The sequence below is a fragment of the Phaenicophaeus curvirostris genome, chromosome 8, assembly GCF_032191515.1.
Source record: "Phaenicophaeus curvirostris isolate KB17595 chromosome 8, BPBGC_Pcur_1.0, whole genome shotgun sequence".
Taxonomy (NCBI): domain Eukaryota; kingdom Metazoa; phylum Chordata; class Aves; order Cuculiformes; family Cuculidae; genus Phaenicophaeus; species Phaenicophaeus curvirostris.
In genome coordinates, this window is record NC_091399.1 from 6723611 (window position 1) to 6746659 (window position 23049).

At 51.5% G+C, this 23049-nt stretch overlaps 2 protein-coding genes across 3 annotated transcripts; both read right to left on the reverse strand.

The window, feature by feature from the left end:
• Positions 1-252: 252 nt before the first annotated feature.
• NCF2 (neutrophil cytosolic factor 2) lies at positions 253-12896 on the reverse strand. 2 transcript variants are annotated; one of them, XM_069862329.1, is made up of 15 exons: positions 12586-12869; positions 12117-12199; positions 11694-11802; positions 11337-11471; positions 10869-10976; positions 9408-9467; positions 8235-8278; positions 7881-8022; positions 7528-7590; positions 7071-7149; positions 4552-4595; positions 3699-3850; positions 3507-3618; positions 3123-3285; positions 253-1271 (listed from the first exon to the last, which is right to left on the reverse strand). In XM_069862329.1, the coding sequence occupies exons 1-15, from the start codon at positions 12757-12759 to the stop codon at positions 1174-1176; spliced, it is 1566 nt and encodes a 521-aa protein (XP_069718430.1). In that variant the 5' UTR covers positions 12760-12869; the 3' UTR covers positions 253-1173. The 2 variants fall into 2 exon arrangements, with proteins under 2 accessions (XP_069718430.1, XP_069718431.1); XM_069862330.1 differs by lacking the exon at positions 3123-3285 and having other exon boundaries at positions 1183-1271; positions 12586-12896.
• A 4376-nt stretch (positions 12897-17272) lies between these two features.
• Positions 17273-22337, reverse strand: ARPC5 (actin related protein 2/3 complex subunit 5). Its single transcript, XM_069862248.1, has 4 exons — positions 22161-22337; positions 21367-21438; positions 19090-19266; positions 17273-18571 (listed from the first exon to the last, which is right to left on the reverse strand). Exons 1-4 carry the CDS (start codon positions 22302-22304, stop codon positions 18509-18511), a joined length of 456 nt encoding a protein of 151 aa, XP_069718349.1. The 5' UTR covers positions 22305-22337; the 3' UTR covers positions 17273-18508.
• Positions 22338-23049: the final 712 nt, after the last annotated feature.

Below are 23049 nucleotides of genomic sequence, written 5' to 3' on the forward strand. Positions count from 1 at the left end.
ATCAGTGCAGGTAATCAGATTATGGGTTTGTGCTGCCTGTGTGCAAAGGGTTTTGCATACCAAACCAAAAGTCTGTGATGGGAGTAGCTTGCAAAGCTCTTCAGTTGCAGACGGAACCTGGTAGAGCACAGGCAGCAGGAGCTGGAGGAGATGGGTTCCTCTGCCTTGGACCTGCAGCAGATCGGGGTGTTGGCTGTTGGCAGCCACTTTCTAAACAGCATACATCCCAAAGAAAACTACGGAGACGCTCTGGTTTTAAATGACAGGTGTTATTGCATCCAAACAACTCCTCTGAATATGTTCCTTTAAAAATAAAAATGACATTTAGGGTACTGGGAGAGCGTGGGCACGATAGGATCCAAAGCAGGGAAACCCTTAGCATCTCCTGAGCAAAGCACTCCCGGTGCTGTAGGCAGCTGGCTGCGTGTGCAGCTCATCTGGTTTGAGGATGGGGCAGTGTAGGTACTTCTGAAATGCCAGGAGTACCAACTGTTGGCAGCCAGGGAAGGTGAAACTGAACTCGCTGCCGAGGGCTGAGAGGGGCAAACCTTGGATCCTGTTGGGAAGGCGGCTGGAGTTGTGCAGGCTTTTATGTAAGGAATGACTTTGCTACTGTATGACCTGCTGAGCTTCCATGCAGTCTCTTTTTAAGTCACTGTACCTGCTGAGAAAAACCCAGAGATGTGGCCCCCAAAGGGGAAAAAGATTGTTTGGTTTTGTTGTTGGAGGGATTTGAAGTCGCTGGTTTTGAAGCGAATTGTCAATCGGAGGAGGGTGTGGTGTCTCTTAAGCTCTTGGCGTTGGCAGTAATGTTTTAAGGAAGCACCCGGTGTCCAAAGTTCAGCTTTTAGTCTGCAGTTTCCTGAACGCCAGTTCTGCTTCTGGACCTGCTGGCAGGGCTGTAAATGTGAGTGGTGCCGTGCTCCCGTGGGGTTTCCCAGCTGCTGGCTTGTGTGTCTCAAAGCTTTGGTGAAGTGAGGGTGGGTGGGGCAGAGCAGGGCTTGTGGTAGGCACAGGGGGTTGTGATCAATGCAAAAGGTAGGGAAAAAATAAAGCTTTTAATACAAGTAGCAATAAAGTCTGTTTTCAGATGCAGTGATTAATACGGTAACTTCTTAATTGCAACAGTTGAATTCTTAATTTCTTTCTGTGACTCCTTAAGCTCTTCTGAAATCACATCTCTGGGCCTTTAGTGTCAGATTTTTGCACAAAAGCAGATGGGAATATGCCAATCTTTCCATTGCACTGACCTTCTAACCAGTCTTCATTCACTGGAAGGTAAAATTGACACCGTTTTTGTCACCCTAGGGATGTACAGCAGCAGCGCAACAACCTCTATGTGCTACAGACAGGCCTGAGAACACCATTTTCATGTTTTCTGCTGCTAAAACTTTTAGCTGTGCTAAAGCCTGGTAGAGAGAGGAAAAGTGGAGGAAAAGGGCTGAGGAGGAATGAGGTCGAGAGCAAAGCTGTAGGCAAGAATGCACTGCCAAAAGAAGGTAAGAAAAGGAGATCACAGTAGAGAGCGAGGCAGTAGAAACTGCCTTGAATAGAAGACAGTGGAAACAAAGTGAGTGAGCAGAGCAAGGAAATGATTTGAGACAGACTGTCCTCCTCAAGGGGCAAACTAAAGCATACTTTCACCTGCTCTGCCATGTTCATATCGAAAGAAAGCCCCAAAACAAAACCCCAAAGCCTCTCTGCTATCCTGGGTTGAGTAAAGCTTAGGAGCTCTGAAAACTTGCTGTGGGGACTGAAGAGATGTGAGAAACTACTTTTTAATGGGAAATACTTAGCTCAGCAGCAAAGGAGGGAGGAGTGTTTTGGGGTTAGGGGAGTTGTTGGTGTTGTGTGGTGCAAAACCTCACCTGTACAGCAGTGGAGGGAGGGGCTATTATCGCTTTGGGGGGTTGCTGCTGCAGCCTGCTAGCCAGTACAATTTAGTGGCAGAGCCAAGTATTGTCTTGTCCTTCATCCTGTGCGTTCTGCCGAGGCTTGGAAGGCTCCAGCTGAAACCTGTGTCCTAGGTGTTGTGGAGATCTAGTCTGTATTTAAGCTTCAATTCTCATAGAAGCACTAAAGAGAAGAGGACTGAGGCTAATGGGAGATTGCACCCTTAAGAAGGAAAGCAGCCAGAGAAAGGTCCCAGGTGAAGAGCATGGGAGTTCGAGTGCTCTCCCAGGGCAGGGTGGCAGCCACAATGAGGCATTGCCTTGAAAAAGTGAACTGTGATCAGAAATCTTAATCAGAGCTGGAGTGAAACGCTCCCATCTTCACACGGTTTGGGGAAAGGGGTGGCAGAAGTTAGGGTGTGATGGAAACGTGCTGGAGGGAGGTGTGTGTAATGCTGAGAGTCGGGGGTCAACCCAAGGCAGAGCTGGAGGAGCTCTTTCCTTACTACCACACGCAAGGCAGTTGTGGTGGGACAAAGCACTTGAGGAAAACGGGCTTGCAGATGGTGGGTCCTGTGTGTTGTGTGGCTCCAGAGGGTTGCCAGGTAAGCCAAAACTGTGAGGAGCCAGGAATGTGCAAAGCAGGGGCTGGAAATGCCTCCATACGTTGGGCTTTTCTTTTTCTTTTTGTCCTCCATGGGTCTGGAGCGAATTTGCTCCATGAGTCTGGAAATTGGAAGCTCAGTGTCGGCTCTTCCTTGGGTTGTCCTTTCCTCTGGCTACCACCTCGTGCTCATGCAGTTTCTGCAAGCTGCTTTTCTAACCTCTCTTACTAAGCATTTGCTTTCAGCAAAGACTTTCTCAGGCTGCCCTGTGGCAGAAACGCAAGCAGCTCCTTTTCCATCCAAAGGTAGCAAACAGGAGCAGTTGGCTGCCTGCGCCAGGCCGTTGCTCTGCAAGTCCCCAGCAGGAAGCAGTTTGCTTTGGAGGACAGGAGAATTGAGGGAACAAGATCAAAGTCCCTAGTGAAGCTTATAGGGTCCTCTGAGGAACTCGTGTCCAGTATCTCACCAAATACCCAAGAGCTCTTGGCCTGACTGGCAAATGCTGGGAACCCATGACTTTCACTGAACTGAGCTGTGGGTGCTTGGCATCTCGGGGTCAGGCCCGTGTTCTCACCAGAGCTGGGAGGTCCCTCCCTTCCCCTGCCACAGAAGGAGTAGGGATTACCTTTGGATAAAACCAGTATCACATCTCCTGCCTGAAACTCCAGGTCTTCAGGTTGGGTGGCTTCATAACTGTACTGTGCTACAACTTGGGTTGCTCCTGTCTCCTCCGACGTTGCCTCCTGTGGTGACTCCTCTGGTTTGCTCTCCAGTAAAATCCCCTCTCCCTAGGGTAGGAAATAAGCTGGTAAAGACACCTTTTGGCTTCTCCTTTTTCTTTGTACCAGGATAAGAGGGACAAGCTCTGATGCTCCTCTCCGTTTTGCTCCTCTGCCTTTCAAGCCTTGCTTTGAAAGCCCAAATCCTGCACTCTCGGCAAGGAAAGCAAAGGCAGCATCTGCTTATGTTCCCTGCCCTGAAGAGGCCACCACCGCTCGCTGTCACTGACCTCCGTGATGTCGCACCAGACTGTCAGAGAGTTGTCCTTGCTCTGGCTCCAAGCTGCCTGCAGGTCCTCTGTGCTCAGAGTCACCAGCGCTTGGGTCTCTGCAGGTTTGTACCTGGGTGCGTGGAGGACACAGGGTGAAGGTGGGAGCCCTGAACACTCGGCTCTTGCCAGCTGCAGCCAGCCACACCTCACCTCAGCTGTGTGTGCTCAGGCTGGAGCTCCAGTTTCTTGCAGACCAGGTCCAGGAGCTCCTGATAGGACAGGTCTGGCTTGACTGGCAGTGCAACTGTGTATTTGTAGTGCACCTTGAGGATGTGGGGGTTGGAGATGGCTGCTTTGGTCTCCTGCGGGCGGTAAATGAGCTTGTGTAACTTGGTGAGGTCAAGGAGAAGGACCGGGATGGGGAAAGTGCAGTCGCCTAAGTCAAATCTATGTTGGTTGCTGGTCAGGGAGAGACATCTCTGCCACCATGTGCTGCCTTTGGTGCTTCCCTCGGGGCAGGGCAGCAGCTGTGCCACCCATGTCTGACATGGGGCTGGTTGGCAGCCCTGGGCTCATCCCAGGAGAGAATGCAGTAACAGGTTAGGCACTTAGCAACCAAATTGTGGCTTTCCAGAAGCCACATTGAGTTATGTCCACTCCCAAACCCCCTCATTCTTTTCTTTTTTGCGTTGGAATATTGTGTTCTCCCATCTCTTTCCCCAGTGTGACCTTCTGGTGAGCTGACCCTGGCCAAGAGCATGTGTGGTGCAGCTAAGAGCTCTCCTGTTCCTTCCTTCAAGTCCCATGTGAGTTGTACAAAGGCTTTGCTGACAGCCACGGGTCTGGTGGGGGCCAGACTTGTAGGATACCTCCTAAAAAGCAGCCCTAGTCCCTCATTTGGGTCCTGATGACCCATCCTTATGCTTAGGAGAAGCTCCTTAATGGTGAAAACCTGAAATGCTTTCAGGGCTGTAGTGCTTGCTGGACATGCCAGCACCTTCCAATGTCTGATAAACATGGGCTTGTAACCTGGACCTCAGCATCTGTGTTCGTGAGATGTTACCTCAGCCGCTTCTCTTGGTTGCGTCACAGTAGCAGGAGCATAGTCTGTGGAGAAAAAGAGAGATGGCTTAGCAAGCGGGGTGCAGTAAGCGTTGCTGCTCCTCACCTAAATATGCATTCAGGTCTTCTGCAGCCTTCTTAGCACTCATCATGATCTGCAGCAACAGCAACCAGCCCTGGAGCCAGTGGTGGGCCCTGGAAGGGATGCAGCAACAGCTGCAATGAGATTGATCTGTAAGATTTAGATACGACCTCTAAGCAGAGGTTTGGGCTCTGCCTTCCCTCCTACAGGGACAGGACCTTTAGGGGTGGGATGTCTTTCCTTGGTGGATTTCAAAGCTGTGGTTTTCGGTGTCTGCTCTTCTGATCTCCCTAGGTCCATGCTGAAAACCAGTCGATCCTTGTCCTTCAATGAGTTTGTAAAGCTAAATTCAGACCTCCAGGTAGGGTGATTAGATACAGGCTTATTAAGTCCCTTCACAAGGATCTGCTCTGCGTTTGGTCAGTGCTTTGACGTGACTGTGCTTGTTATGGGAAGAGACAGAGTTACACTCTTGAACGCAGTCCCACTGCTGCATCTGTGATGGCTTTTAGTGCTATAAAGATGTTATAACATAATAACCACAAGAAGGATGTTGAGGTTCTGGAGAGAGTCCAGAGAAGAGCAATGAAGCTGGTGAAGGGGCTGGAGAACAGGCCTGATGAGGAACAGCTGAGAGAGCTGAGGGTGTTTAGCCTGGAGAAGAGGAGGCTGAGGGGAGACCTCATTGCTCTCTACAACCACCTGAAAGGAGGTTGTGGAGAGGAGAGTGCTGGCCTCTTCTCCCAGGTGACAGGGGACAGGACGAGACGGAATGGCCTCTAGCTCCGCCAGGGGAGGTTTAGGCTGAACATCAGGAAAAAATTTTTCACAGAATGGGTCATTGGGCACTGGAACAGGCTGCCCAGGGAGGTGGTTGAGTCACCTTCCCTGGAGGTGTTTAAGGGATGGGTGGATGAGGCACTGAGGGACATGGTTTAGTGATTGATAGGAATGGTTGGACTTAATGATCTGGTGGGTCTCTTCCAACCTGGTGATTCTATGATTCTATAAAGAGGTTGCTGGGTCCCCGAGATGTTTCCCCTTGGCTCCTGCGAGCCACCCATCTTCTCTGTCAGCTTTACCATGGGGCTGCCTATGAGGCTGCTCTCCTTGGACACAAGCCTGGTCCTTAGTTGCCTTTTGATCCACCTTTCCCCACCATCACCTGGCTCAGGCCCACCTCAGGGCAGAGGGCTTGGCAATTCTTGTCCACATATCCCTGTTTTTTTGGCAGGGTGGGCATTGACAGCCAGAATAAACCACAGCAGGTCAACACAAGTGCAGTATGGGGTCTGCATGGTGCTATTTTCTACTATAAATGTTCTTTTCTTGCAGCTGGTGTGGAGTTCGCAGCTCAGCCACCAGCTCCTACCTACAGGCACCGCATATAAGGAAGAATTTCTTCATGATGAGAGTGGTGAGGCCCTGGCCCTGGTTGCCCAGGGAAGCTGTGGCTGCCCCATCCCTAGAGGTGTTCAAGGCCCGGTTGGATGGGCCTTGGGCAGCCTGATCCGGTGGGAGGTGTCCCTGCTCATAACAGGGGGTTGGAACTGGATAGGCTTTAAGGTCCCTTTCCAACCCAAACTATGTTTTCTAGAGAGGGCACCTTGCAATGCTGCCTCCCAGCTCTTGCTTTCAGCTTGCATTCCCTACCTTTAAACCACATTTTGGACCGTGCACCTGAGCTCTCCCACAGTAGCACCCTGTTACGGCTTCTCAGCTTCGCTCTGGGGGCAGTGTGGTGGCCCTGGGACACCGGGTAGCATCAGCCAGGAATCCCCTTCCCAGGGCAACCCCAAACTTAGCCCAGTAGCACTAAAGCGATAGAACTGTAGGATCGTAGAACTGCTTGGTTGGAAAAGACCTTTGAGATCATTGAGTCCAACCATACCTGTCCGCTAGTAAACCACATCCCTGAGCACCTCATCTACCCATCTTTTAAACCCCTCCAGGATGGGGACTCCACCACCCCCCTGGGCAGCTGTTCCAGTGCCTGTGAACCCTTTCAGGGAAGAAATTTTTCCTGATGTCTAAACTAAACCTCCCCTGGTGCAACTCTATAGCAGGTGCCCCGCTCTGAGAAGCCTATGAAGAACCTTCTATTCCAAGACTTGGACAAGCTGGGTCACTTGACCCATTCCTGGCCCCAGGCCCTTTTTCTTATTAGTCGCTGTGGTAATTAAGAGCACAGAGGGATTTTCTTTCCTCAGGGAGCCATGTGCTCTATTTTACTCCTTCCTCAGCAGTGCAGTTGCCATCTCTGCCTCCTGCTTTACCACCTGTCTGTCCTTGACTGCAAATGGGTCAGAAATGAGATGGAGCTGAACCCCAGCGCTGGTCTCAAAGTGTGAGGACACAGCAGTGAGGAGACCGTCTCAAAGCTGCTGCCAAGGTTCTGCCCCTGAAGCACCCCCATGCCTTCTTCTCCCCTCGCTGACCTGGTGCTGGCCGCCGGGGCTTTTCCGGAGCGGTGGAGCTGGGTGGCTCTGGGATCTCTGCTTCGAGAGGGATTTCTTCCTGTGCCAGGTGGGAAGAAGTTAGTTCTGCAATCCTACAGGAGCTGGGGTGCTGCTGCCTCGCAGAGCCTCCCCACCAACCAGCTGTTTTCCCAAGGGCTGTCTGGGGTCTTGAACTGGGGAAGGGAGCTTTGCTACCCCTTCATCTCCCCAGCGTTACCCACCACCACCCGGGGAGCCATCGGCACAGCCTTTGCCTGGGTTTTGTGGGTCTCTGTGCCAATGTTAAGGTGACCATGATCCAGAAGAACCAACCCCAGCATAATGAAGGGGAGGGATTTGTGGGTATGGGTCCTGCTGGAAGACCCAGAATAGTTGGTGGGTGAATGTGTGGCTATCTGCCCTCCCCAGGACACCATCTCATCCTGGGCGTGCTCACCTGGATGTGCAGCTTGTTCTGGAGCTCCACAGGCTCGAGAAAGTTGCAGGGGACGATTCCTTTCTGTGGTGGAAGGAGACGAGTGGGGATTCCTTGGCAAGGAGGCAACCCACTGCTAGAGGATGCTTGTCCTTGCCCTGCCCTGAGTCCAGGCAAATCTCTGAGACTCAGAAGTTAGATGCTACGGGTTGGGTAGGTTTCACCGAACCCTGTGGCCCAAGCCAGGATGGGCATAAGGGACTTCAGTCAGAAACTCATTTAGTTGCACGGCTTTGCTTTCCAAGTCCTGTGCAGAACCTCACAGTGTCCATCCCGCTGTCGCCTGACCCCTCCTGCAAAGCACCCCCTGGTACCTTTCCGTTGAACATCACCGTAGCCCAGTTGTCCTTCTCTTTCTTCAGGACAAAGACAATGTTTCCTGGCAGGACCTGCAGCTCCTCTGGGGTCTCCGGGATGAACTCGAACAGGACGCGGTGTGGTTGCCCCTCGAGGGCCCTGAGTGCAGGAGCAGCAGCCAGGAAGCAGCAGGTCAGGAAGTTGGGCAACATCGTTTTACTTTTAGGTGGAACCCAGACCTCTGCCTCCCTGTTTCTGTGCTCCTTTCCCTGCCTGCCCTGAGTTTTGGGTGCTGGCTGGATGCTCAGCTGCAGTGCTGCAGGATGGGGTGGGACCTGGCCACACAGGTGAGGAGCATTGTCCGTCCTTACCTGAGGATTTCTGGGATCTTGGGCCTGGGTGGAGGACCAGAGGCCTGACAGTGAGAAGACAAAAAGAAAGATATTGGTTATCTAGAGGATTTTGGTGGCTTTGCAGTGATGTCCTGCAGCCTTCTACCATGCCTGCCATCACCCCTGTGCGGTTCCTTCCTCCCTGGGCTGGTGTCAAGTCAGATGATTTGAACCTAAAGGGAGTTTTTTGCAGCTGCCTGCAGTAGGTTCTCGGCTCTCTGCCACTCTGTGTAAAGTGAATGTGCCATCAGGAATGTCTCTAGCTTTGCTGCTTCAAACGAGACGTTTCCAGCTTCTTCCACCTGCAGTTGTCTTTGAGAAGCACAAAACCCTTTTCCCTTGTGATTTTGGTTTAAGCTGGCATGGTTGAGCCCATGGATTTGAGCTCAGCTGTTTCAAGCAGCAAGTTGTGCTTCCTTACACCTTCCCATTATTGTCCTTGTCAAACCCCCACCTGTCATCATTGTGCTTTATGCTCTCTCTCCTTCCTAAATAATGAAGGTTTGGTAGATTTATCAACCCTCTGAAGAGGTTACATGAAATAGTCCTGACTCCTGCAGTGAGGTGTCAGCACTTGGCTGCATTGGACAGAGTTGTATTTTATCTTGCAGAGCGGTGCTCTAAGCTGCAGCAGCTCTGCTTCCCTGTATCCTCTCAAAAACGTTTTGTAAAAACTCTTGGGCACCTTTATAGATGGTAAGATGCTGCTACGTTATCGGGAAGACAGCAGGGAAATCGTGAAAAGCCTCGGGAACTGGTGGAGGATGAAGGAGAGCAACAATGCTCTTCCTTCTCTGATGGCTTGAGCGGAGGCGTGAGTCCAGTGGATCTTACAGAGAGGATCTGAGAGCGCTCCCTGACGAAAGCCGTTGCCCCGCTGCAGTGGTGGGGCCAGAGGATGTGCCACCACACCAACGCTTCCTTTTTTAAGGAACTGGCTTAACCTCAGCCCCAAACGTGGGTGGGTTTGGGCTGTGCTTCCTGATGATGGCGAGAGCAGCTGAGATGTGGGTGTAGTGTCCGCCTCCTCCCATCGCAGTAGCAGAAAGTTCAGGGTGGTGATGCTGCTGTTCGCTCCCCACTGTAAGCCAGAGCCATCCCCACCTCCTCCTGAGCTTTTGCCAAGGACACTGTTCCTCAGTGGTGCCTTACCTGGGGCTGGAGTGGAGCAAATCCTGAAAAATTGTCCTTGTGCACCACAGATGCCACCACCTAAGGCCAAAGACAGACAGGCAGTGACTTGGTGCTCATAGACCTCTGAGGTCCACGCTCTTCCTTTGCTGTTGGCCAAGCTAACTTCCTCAGGATGCTTCAAGTTCATGAGGGGCTGTGATTTTAGGCTAAACACCTTTGGCTGAGTGCTTCTGGCACCAAAACTCACCTCGCCACTGTGGCAAGGTCTCTGTTCATAGCCTCGCCACTATTGCAGTTGAATCTCTATAACTGAAATGTTTCCCTTTGTATTTTAATCACAGATGTTGGAGGGAGACGGAGTCCAACTCAAGCCCTTAGCTCCTTTTCATTTAGAAAGTTCACAAGTGCTTGTGTGCAAGTTTTTGGGGCTCCTATGACACTTGAGGAGTGGCTTGGCTCTCGGTCAACCGCTTGCCCTTGCACAGACACTGGGTCACTTTCTGGAGGAGCACCTGCCTCCCAGGACCCGAGCCCCAGGGTGGCATCCTAGCACTTGGGTTTTCCAGACTCATGGGAGGGAAGTTTGCTCACTTTTGCGAGCTGAAAAGCCCCTTTCAGCTGGAGTGGGGCAAGAGCTGGAGGACATCTGTGGATGTCAGATTTTAAATAGCTTCTTTTCCTCTCCATGAAAATCATAGAATAGTTTGGGTCAGAAGGGACCTTAAAGCCCATCCAGTTCCACCCCCTCTGCCATGGGCAGGGACACCTCCCACTGGATCAGAGGCTCCAAGCCCCATCCAACCTGGCCTTGAACACCTCCAGGGATGGGGCAGCCACAGCTTCCCTGGGCAACCTGGGCCAGGGCCTCCCCACTCTCACGGTGAAGAAATTCCTCCTTCTGTCTACCCTAAATCTGCCCCTCTCCAGCTTATACCCATTGCCCCTTGTGCTACCGCTCCCAGCATTTGTAAACAGTCCCTCCCCAGCTTTCTTGTAGCCCCTTCAGGTACTGGAAGGTCGCTCTAAGGTTTCCTGAGAGCCTTCTCTTCTCCAGGCTTAACAAGTCTAACTCTCAGCCTGTCCTTGTCTGGGATGTGCTCCTGCCCTAAAGCTTCAACTCAAGCCAAGATGCTCAAGCCAAAATCTCTTGGCCTGAGTTGAAGCTTTGGTGGGGCCTTTCCAGCTCATTGCTGACCGACTGTCCCTCATCTCTCGCTAGAGATTGAAACTGAAACCAGGCCACACTCTGCAGAAACCAACTTTTAGCTCCTCTCTTCCCACAGACTCCTTGTTCCCAACAAGACCCCTCCATGCCACCCTTCCCTTTGTGCCCAGCAGGATCCCCTAGGGATGGACCAGCTCTGTATCTGGCTGCCCATCAGGCAGCAGAGAGCAGCTCCGAGGGGTGGTGAGGGGGTGGTCAGCAGCTCTCTTCAACCATCAGGCTTGGCCTGAGTAAATATGACATTTCTTTCTTACCGTAGCTTTTCCCAGGTAGTCCTTCTTCTCCAACTGGGCCACTTGCTTTTCATTTGGTCTGAACAGCTTACCTGCAGGAACAGCCACCAGCTCACAGAGCTTCTGCTTCTGTAGTACAGAGAAGTTAGCGCGCTTCAGAGGTGAGAGCAGGGACTGCTTAACGTCCCCTTCTGTCTAAATCTGGGGTAAAAGACTCACTCCATAAAGTCAAAACATCCTTGAACAGCCCAACCCCAGACTGACCGTTTAACTCGGTCTTCCCATCCCTGGCCCCCCAGTGACCCAAAGCTTTTCCTATCTGCTCCCATTTTGTCGACATCCACATTTTGCTCAGCCCGCTGTGGTTTTCTCCTGCTCTGCTAAAGGCATAGCTGAAAGGTGGTTTCTTTGTCACCAGGATCTCTCTCCCTTCTCCCCGTGGGACTGCTGTGAGTGAACACGGCAGCTGCGAGACCGGCTTCTCCTCACCAGGATGGCTTCCATTGCCCTGTCGATCTTGTTGTGCTGGGGCTCGCTCTTCATACTCATGGCCAGTGTCAGGTGCTCCTCAGCTTTCTTCCAGTCCTCTGCTGTGGCGTACACCAGTGCGATGTTGTAGAGTATCTGCAGAGGGATGGGGCAAGGGAATGAACTCTTAGAGCAGCTGGACCTTTGCCGGGAGGGTGGTGAGGGAGAGGACAGCAGGATGCTGGCACTGCACAAAGCACAGCACCAGCCTGCTTGCTTTTTGCAAGGCATGAGGAGAGCTTGGCTGTCGTCTCCTTAGATTTTTTGAGATGGAGAACAGCCCTTTTGGTTCGAAACTGTCGGTCAGGTCTTTCTCACCTCGCAAGCAAAGAGCCTGTACCGCAGCCCCAGGATCTTGTAGTCGATGAGCTGGTTGCCTCGCAGCTGGGCCAGTGCCTCTTTGAAGTCCTCAAGGGCCTTTTCATGGCTGTGGAGCACAGGACAAGGGTGTCACCACCTTGTGGTGGCAATCTGCCTGCCTCTAAGTCTTTACTTAAACTTGTGTGAGTTTAATTGGTTATGCCCTGTCTCCTTGAAGTGTTTTCAGACACCCTAGAGGGAAGAGAGGTGCTCCGTGGCTGATGTGAATCCCTAGACTGTGCTGCCGATGAGCAAGAGCCTGTTTTACCTCAAGAGCTTGGAGTTTGGCCTCTGGGGTCCCAACCTGCCTGGGGCCATTCTCAGCCGGAGGCTGGCATCTCTACGAGAGGCAAAAATGAAACTTTAAACCCTTCCACTCACTTCTGCCTCCGGTAAAACACATTTCCTCGCTGGAAATAAGCCACTGCCAGGTGCTTGTCGCAGCCGATGCTCCGGGTGAATGCCTGCATGGAAGAAGGTATGAGACAAAGAGGGGTAAAATGAGAGATTTTTTTAATACCTGAATGTGTAGAGCTGTTAGGCCTGTCTTGCTGTCCGAGGCTCCTATTATTTTTGAGCCAGAACCATCTGCCATCAATTGGCAGCTTTGCCACTCCCGCAGTCACCTCTGCAAGGTAGGGTGAGCAGTGAGGCGTGCACCTCTTCTGCTGCTTCGCCTCTGATTCACGGGGAAAACAGGTTCAGCAGAAACAGCCCAGAGGTGTTGCCTTCATCCCAGCTTTAAAACGCTTCGAATCCACCTCTTAGACCCTGGCCCTTAATTCTGCCCTTCCTCACCATTCTCTGGCACCTGCGAGCAGGAGCAGGGACCATGAGGGCTGTACTTTACCTCCTCCGCCTCAGCCAGCTTCCCCAGAACGAGGTGGATGCAGCCAACGTTAAAGCAGATTTTCGCGGGGGGGTTCTGGACGGCTGTGAAGGCATCTAGGGCTGCCCCCCACTCCTTGTTGTCTGCCGCGCACACCCCTTCTTGCCACAGCCGGATCGTCTCCACCAGGGACATGGTGCTAGGGGAAGAGGATGCAGGGTCCCCAGCTGCGTTGTGGCTCTCGCTCCGCTCCTCGTCCTTCCTCCCGATGCCGCTTGGCCTCTCTCTAGCTCCCTTCTGCCTGTATTTCTGCCTTTTCTGCTGCCCGTGTCGCAAACCTGCCCGGAAGTGGCCTCACTGGTGTCAGTGAAACACGGTCCTGGGGATGGGGAAGTGGGTCAGAGGCCGCTCTGCAGCAGCGGGTTTCCCCACTGAGCTGCCACGGGGTCTGCTCCTCGCCTCGCTGGGTTTCGTGTCTCTGGGTTTTTCATAAGAAGCCCTGGATTTTGGCAGCTGGGTGGCTGATCAGATCGAATTTAGGGTTGCAAAGCCACAAGGCAAGCCCCTTATGCCTCACCAAAGTGTGGTCTTCAACGCAGGTAGCTGCTAGATCGTTTCTGCAGGCATCTCCTGGCAGGTACGGGCTGGGGCTTAGCCTCCTTGCCCGGCCAGGTGAGAAGGCAGAGAACAGCCCAAGGCACAGCCTGGGACACCTTTGGCCCTCCCCACCCTCTCCATGTTGCCCCAGCAAGGATAGGTGGATGCGCCCAAGGATGGGGCTTTGGGGGGCAATGGCTGTGCTGCCCCGAGCCCCGGCAGCAGCGGTAACTCATGCTCAGCCCAACGTCACTCCTGTCGAGGGGTTCTGTGGCCAACGGAGAGTAGCCAGGCTCTGGCGCGCTGCTGGGAGGACGCTGAGCACGCAGTGACGCAGGGGTCTGACCTGCTGGGTCAGAAGGTTGGGAGCTGCGTGCTCCACACGTGGTTTCTAAGTAATTTTTGAAGTACATTGCCTTTGCCACATCTACCAGCGATGCGTGTGTTGTAAGAGCTTAAACTCTGTCACCAAGAGTCGGCCCTCATGCCATTACTCAGACTTCCCTGGCAAATAACATAAAGCCAACAACGGGAGGGGGATTGCAGAGGAGACTTTTGTCTGACTTCTGCTCAGGAGGAAACCTGAACCACTGAAGAGCAAGGATTTGCTTTTTAATCAAAAGCAGGACCAAGCACATCCCTGAGCCTGGGGCTCTTTGGTCCTCTAGGTGCAAGTGTGCTCCTGTGGGCTTCCTAGAGGAGCACGGGGAGTCTTCAGTCTCCAGGAATCATCGACTATCAGGTTGGAAGGGACCCCAAGGATCATCTGGTCCAACCTGTTTAGGTGATCTATACTTTAAATGATGTGGCCCAGCACCCTGTCAAGCTGAGCCTTAAAAGTGTCCAGTGCAGAGGGACCCACCAGTTCCCTGAGGAGATTATTCCAAATTTTCACTGTGCTCACAGTGAAAAGTTGGAAATGCAACCAACCAAAGAGATGCTGAAGAAGAGGAATAAGAACAACCACACGGCGAGTGTGGAAAAACACCCAAAATGCCTTTTCTCATTCCTTTGAGAAACAGGAGACTGCATCTTGCAGGAAATGGCTCACCTTATGGTAGGGATAATCTTCTGCCTATTTAATTTTCTGAACTGGTAGGGTCAAGTTGATCCCAAAACAGGTACAAGGGGAGGATGTGAGATCACCTGCGGCAAGGTTTTTTTCCTTGTGTTTGACAAAAAGACGGGATCTGAAAGATGGAAGTACAGCAAACGCTCAGAGCAGCTGCCCTTTGGCTTATTTCTAATTTAACATCAAATGATTTCAAAGCTGTCCTAAACATCTAGCGAGTCTCTTGTTCCCCTTTCTCTTCCTAAGCTGATTTAGTAGGCGGACTTGTATCTTCTTCCCAGAGGAAGTGAGTAACAGAGATGGTGACATCCCCGGAGGGAGATTCTTGGAATCCAGCTCTGACACAGATCGCCAAGAGATGAGTGAGAAATACATAGAAATGCCCCAAGTCCAGCCAAGGTGCAGCACTCGGGTTTGTACAGCAACAATGTGCGCACATTGTCATCATTTCTGGAGAGGAGACCCAAAAAAGAGAGTGATCCAGGCAGAGGAAACATGATGTAAAAGGAAAGACCAAGGGGACTGTTTGGGAGGAGATCTATGAGGCAGGAGGAGCCTGAACACATCCAGCTCCTTCCCTGGAAGGCAGGGCTGAGCTCTCCCTGCGCAGGACCTGAGTTTTTTGGCTTGATTCCTAAGCAGTGGCAGGAGGCAGGAGCCTGCAGGAACTCGTGGGCCAAGTGACTGATGACTCGGAGCTGCGGGCAGCAGGAGGACAGCAGTTTCCCATGGCTGTTCCAAAAGCAGGATGTGACTGATCAGGTGCTGTTTCCACATGCTCCAGCCAAAGCCGAAGGAACCACTGGGGGGTTTGAAGCAAGCTCCAGAAGCGCTGAGCCTCCTAGCAGAGCTCTGCAAACGCCGTCCCCCTTCAGGCAGGTGCGATCTGCACTTACAGGACTTCTCACTGAAGGTTTCCTTCTCATAATAGGAAAGGAGATGTGATTTGCAAAATGAAATTGTTTAGGGTTTTTGTTTTTCTCTTCCCTGCTCATCTTCCTCTGTTTATCCTCTTAGAAACCTGTTCTGCCTTGCTACTCCAAGGATTAAACGCCCGCTGTGCTGGGGATGGGGTAGGGAGCCAGGAGCTGAGGACAGCCTCCACCAGCCCTGGCCATGGTGAGCTGACTCCCATGCTAAGCTCCTCTCCATCTTCTGGGCTGTCGGAGGTCTCGCTACCACTGTGTCGGTGGATTTTGGCTGTGCCAGCAGCACTTGGTGCTTTCCACTGTGTCCCTGCCAGGACACCAGGCTGTCACTTTTAAAACTGAATTTACTTTTTTTCTTGCTGTCAGGCAGTTAACAGAGGAGGTGCCTGCCTGCAGTCCTGCACTACTGCCCCCTCAACTGTCCAGCTGTAAACCTCACACTGCTGAGTTCACCAGAGCCATGTCCCTAAGCACCACATCTACACATCTTTTAAATTCCTCCAGGGACTGGGACTCTACCACTGCCCTGGGCAGCCTCTGCCAGGGCTTGACAGCCCTTCTGGGGAAGAAATTTTTCCTGATATCCAATCTAAGCTTTCCATGGTGCAACTTCAGGCCATCTCCTTTCATCCTATCACTTGTTACTTGGAAGAAGAGCCTAGCACCCACCTCACTAATACCTCCTTTGAGGTAGCTAAAAGCTCCCTGTACTTGGACTCTCCTTTTCCATGTGTTGGATACAAGACTTCACAAAGTTCTCCTGTGGCTAGGACACACTTTTAAATTCCAGGTTACTATGTTTGTTGCTTTTGTTTATCTAATGCCACCTAGAGGTAGCTGACCTGCTTTGACATCAGTTGTTCTGGAAAATATTTTTCACTTCTCTGGGATTACAGCTTTTTATTATTATTCTCAGTGAGCACTGAGTGGTGTCTTAACCGAATTTGGACGAATGGAAGGAAATGGAGAAGCCAAACAAGAGTCCCTGGGAGAGCTGTAAGGACAGAGCCATCACTCCATGTGTCCAGGAGGATGAAGCTTCTGTACATACGTATGGTTGAAGCCTGGATGTTTTCTCTGGTCTTTGCAGGCAGGCCATCTCTTCCATTTCGTGTTGTGCCTGTGTTCTAAGAAGTTTAGCAAGAAAAAGCATCAAAGGAAGGAAGGCAGGGGAGGGCACCAGATGACTGAGGGGTAACCATGCCAGTTCCTGTCTGCGTTGAGGCCCAGGGTGCTCTGGCAGGAATGGTGAGAGGGCTCTGCTGCCCCAGACATGACACAGGCTGCTTGCCCGTGTCCACAATGGAGTAATCTCTTGGAGCTGGGGTGGGCAGAGAGACAAACAAAAGCCCAGCCAGGAAATCAGGAGTGTTGCTCCACACAACCACCCTGCTAGGCCATTACCCTTTCGCTTCTTTTGTTCTTGAGAAAACATGGAACATTAACGGTCATGGGGATCTCACTCTTTGGCTACAATTTTGGTGTAGGCAGGGACATCTCTAGTAGTTCTGGTCTGGAACACCTCTTAGAATCATAGAATGGTTTGAGTTGGAAGGGACCTTAAAACCCATCCAGTTCCACCCCCTGGCATGGGCAGGGACACCTCCCACTGGATCAGGCTGCCCAAGGCCCATCCAACCTGGCCTTGAACACCTCTAGGGATGGGGCAGCCACAGCTTCCCTGGGCAACCTGGGCCAGGGCCTCCCCACTCTCACGGTGAAGAAATTCCTCCTTCTGTCTACCCTAAATCTGCCCCTCTCCAGTTTATACCCATTGCCTCTTGGCCCATCACTTTGTAAACAGCCCCTCCCCAGCTTTCTTGTAGCTCCTCCAGGTACTGAAAGCGGCTCTAAGGTCTTCCCGGAGCCTTCTCTTTTCCAGGCTGAACAACCCCAACCCTTGTTTAAATGTTTCACCAAAATAGTCTCAAGATTTGGATGAAGCTGCGCGTGCATTGCCATCAGATAGGTATAAACAACTACTAGAAAGGAAGCTTATCAAGAAAAACAACAGAGGAGAGAGGTTTTAGGGCTCATTTTTCTACTGTTGTCCATCCTAGAGTAGCAGCCTGCTGAAAACCATTAACTTCAAGGCATTTCAGACACCGAGTAAATATTCAGTGACAATTTATTGTCAGGTCTGGATTATTATTACAAAAAAAAGCAGATATCAAAAAAGAGCAAAGATTTCACGAGTTCCCCAACAGTTTTACACAGCTGAACTGCAGTAAAATGGTGAATGTAAACCACATCTGTTTCAGTCCTGGCCCTAAACCTTCAACAATGATCTGTGGTCTGGGATGCCCCGGGCTTTCTTAATTCTTTTTAAAGTACTCCTCTTTATTTTGGAAGCTGATTTGCCCACTAGCTAATGCGCTGTGTCACAGTGTGACAGGAATGTGGACTGTTTGGTACCCTTCAAGACCCTGTACATCTAGAAAACAAAATATGGAAGCTTTGCGAGGCTGGTGCGGACACCATTATGCATTTCTCAGGTTACCCCAGGCAGCTATTTTGTGCTTGACAAAATCAAATCACTTTCAAGTTGCTGAAAGATGATTTGGTGTGTGAAAGCTGCTTTTACTTCTTCCTTTCAGGGTCTTTGCTCCTCAAAATAAAGAGTTCACTGGGCTGGGCTCCAGCATAAATGGACCATCAACCTTTTCAATTCTACCATCCAAACAGCACAACGGACAACTTGGTCCTGTTGTGCAACTTTCCCGACTTGCAGGCCCTGCATTTGACTGCTCACAAGGAACCAGAACAGACCGCGAGGTGTGAGTTTAAGGAAAATACTCTGGAATGATAATCGAAGTCGGAAGGGAGCCCTTGCTTTGTGTCTGATTAAGGGGTGTAGGTTCAGAGGCTGACCAAAGGAAACATGGTCCAGTTATGTGCATTAATAGCTGCCCCACTTTGCAAAGACAGATCTTGCATCAAGACACTGCTTGGCTAGCAAAAAGAATTAAGATGTTCCCCTACGTCCCTCAGCATTTGCTTGGAAAGTCAGGTCCAAATTTGTGAGAATTATACATAAATACTTATTGTAATCCTAATTACACACCCTAAACATGAAGTTGTGTACGTGGCTATACGTGTCACTGAAATGTTCGCGAGTACCAAATATTCCTGTTAGAAATAAAATTGCACCTTCATAATTCTCCAGAATTTAACCAAAAAAAAGAAAGAGATCACGATATGCGTTATTTGTCAGGTATGCAAGAAGCAGGAAGAAGGCAAGCTCGAGACAGGCGCTGCCCGCGGGACAGCGACGGCATTTGGTCGGTCAGGTTTTGTACCAGCATTTCCCATGCCGTGGATGGCAGAAAACCACTCACTGCTGGATTTAAACTGTCTTCCTGGCAGTCAAAACGCGGACAATGGAGCCTACTCCACCAGCAGCCAAGGCCTGAGAAGAGAAACACGGCAATTAACACTGGGTCAAGGTAGGTACAGTCTGAAATGACTGCTGATCAGAAAGGCTTCCTGACTGTATTTCAAATGAGCATCTCCCCACCCTTTACATTAAAACGGAAACGCTCCCACTCAGGAAGCCAAGAGAGAGTGATCACGTTTGCTTTGCAGGCAGTTATTTAACAAGCTTTTACTTGCCTGGAGAACAAAGTTGCAAATTTTGCTTCCCTCTAGGAAGGAAATTCTACTTCCATCTGCTTGAATTACTGGACTGAACAATTCTGTTTGCCTCAGTCTAACATGAAATCAAATTTGAACTGCAGAATCTTTACCTGAGGGATGGGAAGTGTGCACATAATGTAACTCCACTGTGAGCTCGTGGAACCACACCCTCCTCATGGTATTTCAGTTTTACCAGCCAGAAAGGTGTTCTCACCAGCTTGGTGAAGGTGCTTGGCCCCAGGAACCTGCTACCACCACCAACCCCGGCAAGAGCAGACCCTGCAAACGCACCTTCTCGTGCCACTGGAGCAGCACAGCGCTGCTGTTGTCTGAGGGGCTCTCAAAGCCTTTGTAGATGTATTTCATCAGCAGGTCAACACCGTTCTTGTCCAGCGACTGCACCGCCTTCTCAATGTCGTTGGCTTTGAAAGAGATGAGGACTTTCAGGACAATACTTTCTGCGCGATCCTGTCAATAAATAAGGAAGGCAGAGGGACATTCATTTTCGTATAAAGTGCATCCAAACACTACTTATCTCTTCAACAAAGAGAATTAGATTTTTTTTTTCTCTTTTACGATTCTAGAACCTATCTGAACAGGGCAGTTTGTGCACAAAGCTTGTGAGAGAGGGATAAAAGGAGGCTGTAGTGAAGCAGGGATTGGCTTCTTCTCCCTGGTAGCCAGTGACAGGACAAAGGGAAATGGCCTCAAGATGTGCCAGGGGATTCAGGTTGGATATTAGGAGGAATTTCTTTACTTAAAGGGTTGTGAAGCATAGGAACCAGCTGCACAGGGAGGGGGGCTGAGTTCACCATCCCTCGAGGAGTTTAAAAATGAGATGTCGTACTTGGGGACACAGTCTAGTGGCGGGCTTAGCAGGGCTGACCAATGGTTGGACTCGATGATCTTAAAGGTCCTTCCAACCAAAACCATTCTGCGATTCTATGGTTCTATAATAACAGATACGTCCTCCCAATGATAAACAGCACAGGAGAGTTTAACACATTTGTTCTGGTCTAGGTTTTCTGCCTCTCTGCTTGCGTTCACAGTCCTCCGACAGTTAAATGAGGTTACAGCTAAATACTAAATTTTCCTATCGAAACTCAAGGTCTGGAAGTTCCAAAAGAATTATAAGAATTAAGCATTTGACTTCCCTGTCATCAGATCAGGCCTTTGTACTGTTTAAGGAGATACAACTATTAGATTCCATGGAAATGCGATCGGCCAGCCTGGAAGAAGCGACTGCTGGAAGCCACACATTTTCAGTACAGTCAACTCTTGTCCCAGGTGCACAGGTTGAAAACTGGCAGCATTAATATTTTGCATTAATAACCACTTGCAAGTTGATCTGGATGTCATTTCAGGCGCAGGAACATGTGTGGCATGATTACAGTGGCAGATTAACCACGTAATCAGCAAAAAGCAGCTCTTCCTGTTCCTCCATCACTGAGGGAGGATGAAAGAATAAGGTCTTGGGTTTGTTGGACTTTTGAATAATTCCATTATACAAATACTTCAAGCAGCAGCCCTCAGAAATTGTGGGTGTTGGTTTCCTTGTTCAATGCAATATCCCACAGCCACTGGACTCAGCGAGACCTCACATGAAGAATTGGAAGTGAAACCATGAGAGTTCCATGAGATCAATGAAAAATGAAGCGAAATATTAAAATTCAGTCATGCTGCCCTTTTCAATTCCACTGCCTTCACAGAATATTCTTAAGCACATCAATACAGACCTAACAAAACCAAGTCATTAATGTGAGGTCAAAACTGTTCAGTCTTTTATACAGTGCAATCTGTAACAAACAGCTTGTTCTCAAAACCCTGTGAAACCTCTAGAAAAGGGCTGGACAAGGTGAAAAATTCCCCTCTGGTGAGCAGCACAGAAACGTGCCCGGGGGATTCTCCTCAAGCAGGGAGAACCGACCCCCGCAGGCGCTCACTATCTGGGGATTTCAATGTCTTATCCGCCTCCTCCTCCTCCTCTCATTGCTGCAATCAAGAGCAATTAAGGTTTATTCTGGGGAGATTCAGAAATACACGCAGAGAGCAGGCTCCTCTGTTCTGGCACAGGGGGAGGGCTTGCGCTTTCCGAGGTTCTAACAGCTTAATTGTGATTGGATGGAATAAGCATCAGCTCTTCCTTTTTTGTAGGTTCACGGTCTGGCTGTGCTGGCTGTTTCCTTAGTCAGTGGTGACCAACGTGGCTGTGGTTCCTTGATCCTTCCGTGCTGACTACATCCCCGTGCTGCTACCAGGTGTGGACCAGGCACGGGCAATTAGTGGAGTCAGCCAGGGCGCAGGATGTAAAACCAGCGCGGGGAGGAGACCACACAACCCCATACGAGCACCTAGTTGATGGGATGTGGGCAGATGACATCCAAGCTATGGTATTTCAAACCAGATAAAAATGACAGCTGTCGTGGATGTTTTGACAATCAGGGAATGCCCTAAAACCAGCTTCCTTGGTGTCCTCAAAGCATATCTGGCAGGGTTGGTGTGGGGTAGGGGCTATAGAAAGGGGAAAGGATTTTTAAGGAGTAACCCCTGAACGAGTTATTATTTCACCTTCACTGCCTGGTTCTTTGTGTTGATAGGAGGGTTCTTCAGAGCAGCCTGGAGCGCAGCCATCATGTTCCCTGTGCCGGATGGTTAAGGACCAGACACGGGGTACTCGGAAAGCAACAGATCCAGTTCCTGGACAGTGATACCCACATCTGGCTTGTGAATGACTGAAAATCCTTAAGGTTCATCCCCTTTCTCCCATCAGCCCCAAGCCCCTTCCTCCTGTCGGCTCTGGCCCCTTTCTCCCTGCAACCCCAAGCCCTTCATGTGTCACCTCGAGCTCCTTCCTCTGTCATCCTGAGGCCCTTCATCACCCCAACCCCCTTCTCCTGTCACTCTGAGCCCTTCCTCCCATCACCCTGAGCCCTTTGTCACCTCGAGCCCCCTCCTTTGTCACCCTGAGCCCTTCCTCTGTCACCCCAAGCCTCCTTCTATGCTTACTCCGAGCCCTTTCCTCCCATCACCCTGAGCCCCTTCATCACCCCAAACCCTTCCTCCTGTCACCCTGAGCCCCCGTCACCCTGAGCCCTTCTTCCCATCAGCCTGAGCCCTGTCACCCTGAGCCCCTCCTTTGTCATCCAGACCCTATTTCCCCTGTCACCTTGATCCCCTCCTTTGTCACCCTGAGCTCCTTCCTCCTGCCACCCCGAGCCCCTCTTTTGTCCCCCCTTCCCCTTTCCTCAGTCCCCTTGAACCCCTTTAATCCCCTCTCACCCTTCCCCCTGCCACCCACACCCTTTCCCCCCTGTCACCTCCCCCCCCGGCACTTCCTCCCCCACGCGCCCGGCGGAAGGATATTGTCGCAGGCACGAATCGACCTCTCCTTCATCGGGCCCCGCCTGCCCGTCCCCCCCTTCCTCCTCGTCCACGAACTTGTTCTCGTCGTACTCGTCCACATCCACGCGGCGGAACCGCGCCGAGGCCCCTGCATGCTTCGCCATGGCCGCCGCCAGCGCCCCCGCTGCCGCGCCCCGAGACCGCGCCCCTCGGTGGGCGGGGCCTAACTCCGCGGGCGCTGCCGGGACGAGGCCACGCCCCTCTAGGGCGGGGACGCAGGTCGAGGTACCAGCTGGGCTAGGACGAGGCCACGCCCCCTAGGTGGACGGAGTCTAACGGCTCTGGCACCAGTGGGCGGGGCCTCCCGTCGCGGTAACCGCCGGGGAAAGGCCGGTGCCACTGGGAGGCGTGGCCTCTGGGCCTGGCGCCTCGCCCCTGGCCAATGGGAGCGCCCGGTGCCGCCGGGGGGCGTGGCCTCGCTGTCTAGCAACGGCGGACGCCGTAGCGGTCGGTTAGTCGGTCGGTCGGTCAGTCCGAAGCGGTCGGCATGGGCGGTTGCTGCTCATATCTCTCGAGAAAAGCCCGAAGGGGCCGTATGCGTCGGGCCTGCTCAAGGATGCGGGCTGAGAAAGAGCCCGGGACAGCCAGGGGAGCGCCCTGCCAGGAAGTTCACCAGCACAGGCATCCGGAGAACGGGCCAGACGGAGAGGTTAGCGGTACAGGCAGCCCTAGGGACGGTCCGAAACGGAATTTATTTGTACAGGAATCCCTAGAAAAGTTTTTAAAAAGGGATTTATTTGTATAAGCATCCCTAGGAATGGTCCAAATGGGAACTTTTTTGTAAAGGCATCCCTAGGATGTGCCCAAAAGGGAGTTGATTTGTACAGGAATCCCTAGTAATGGGTCAAA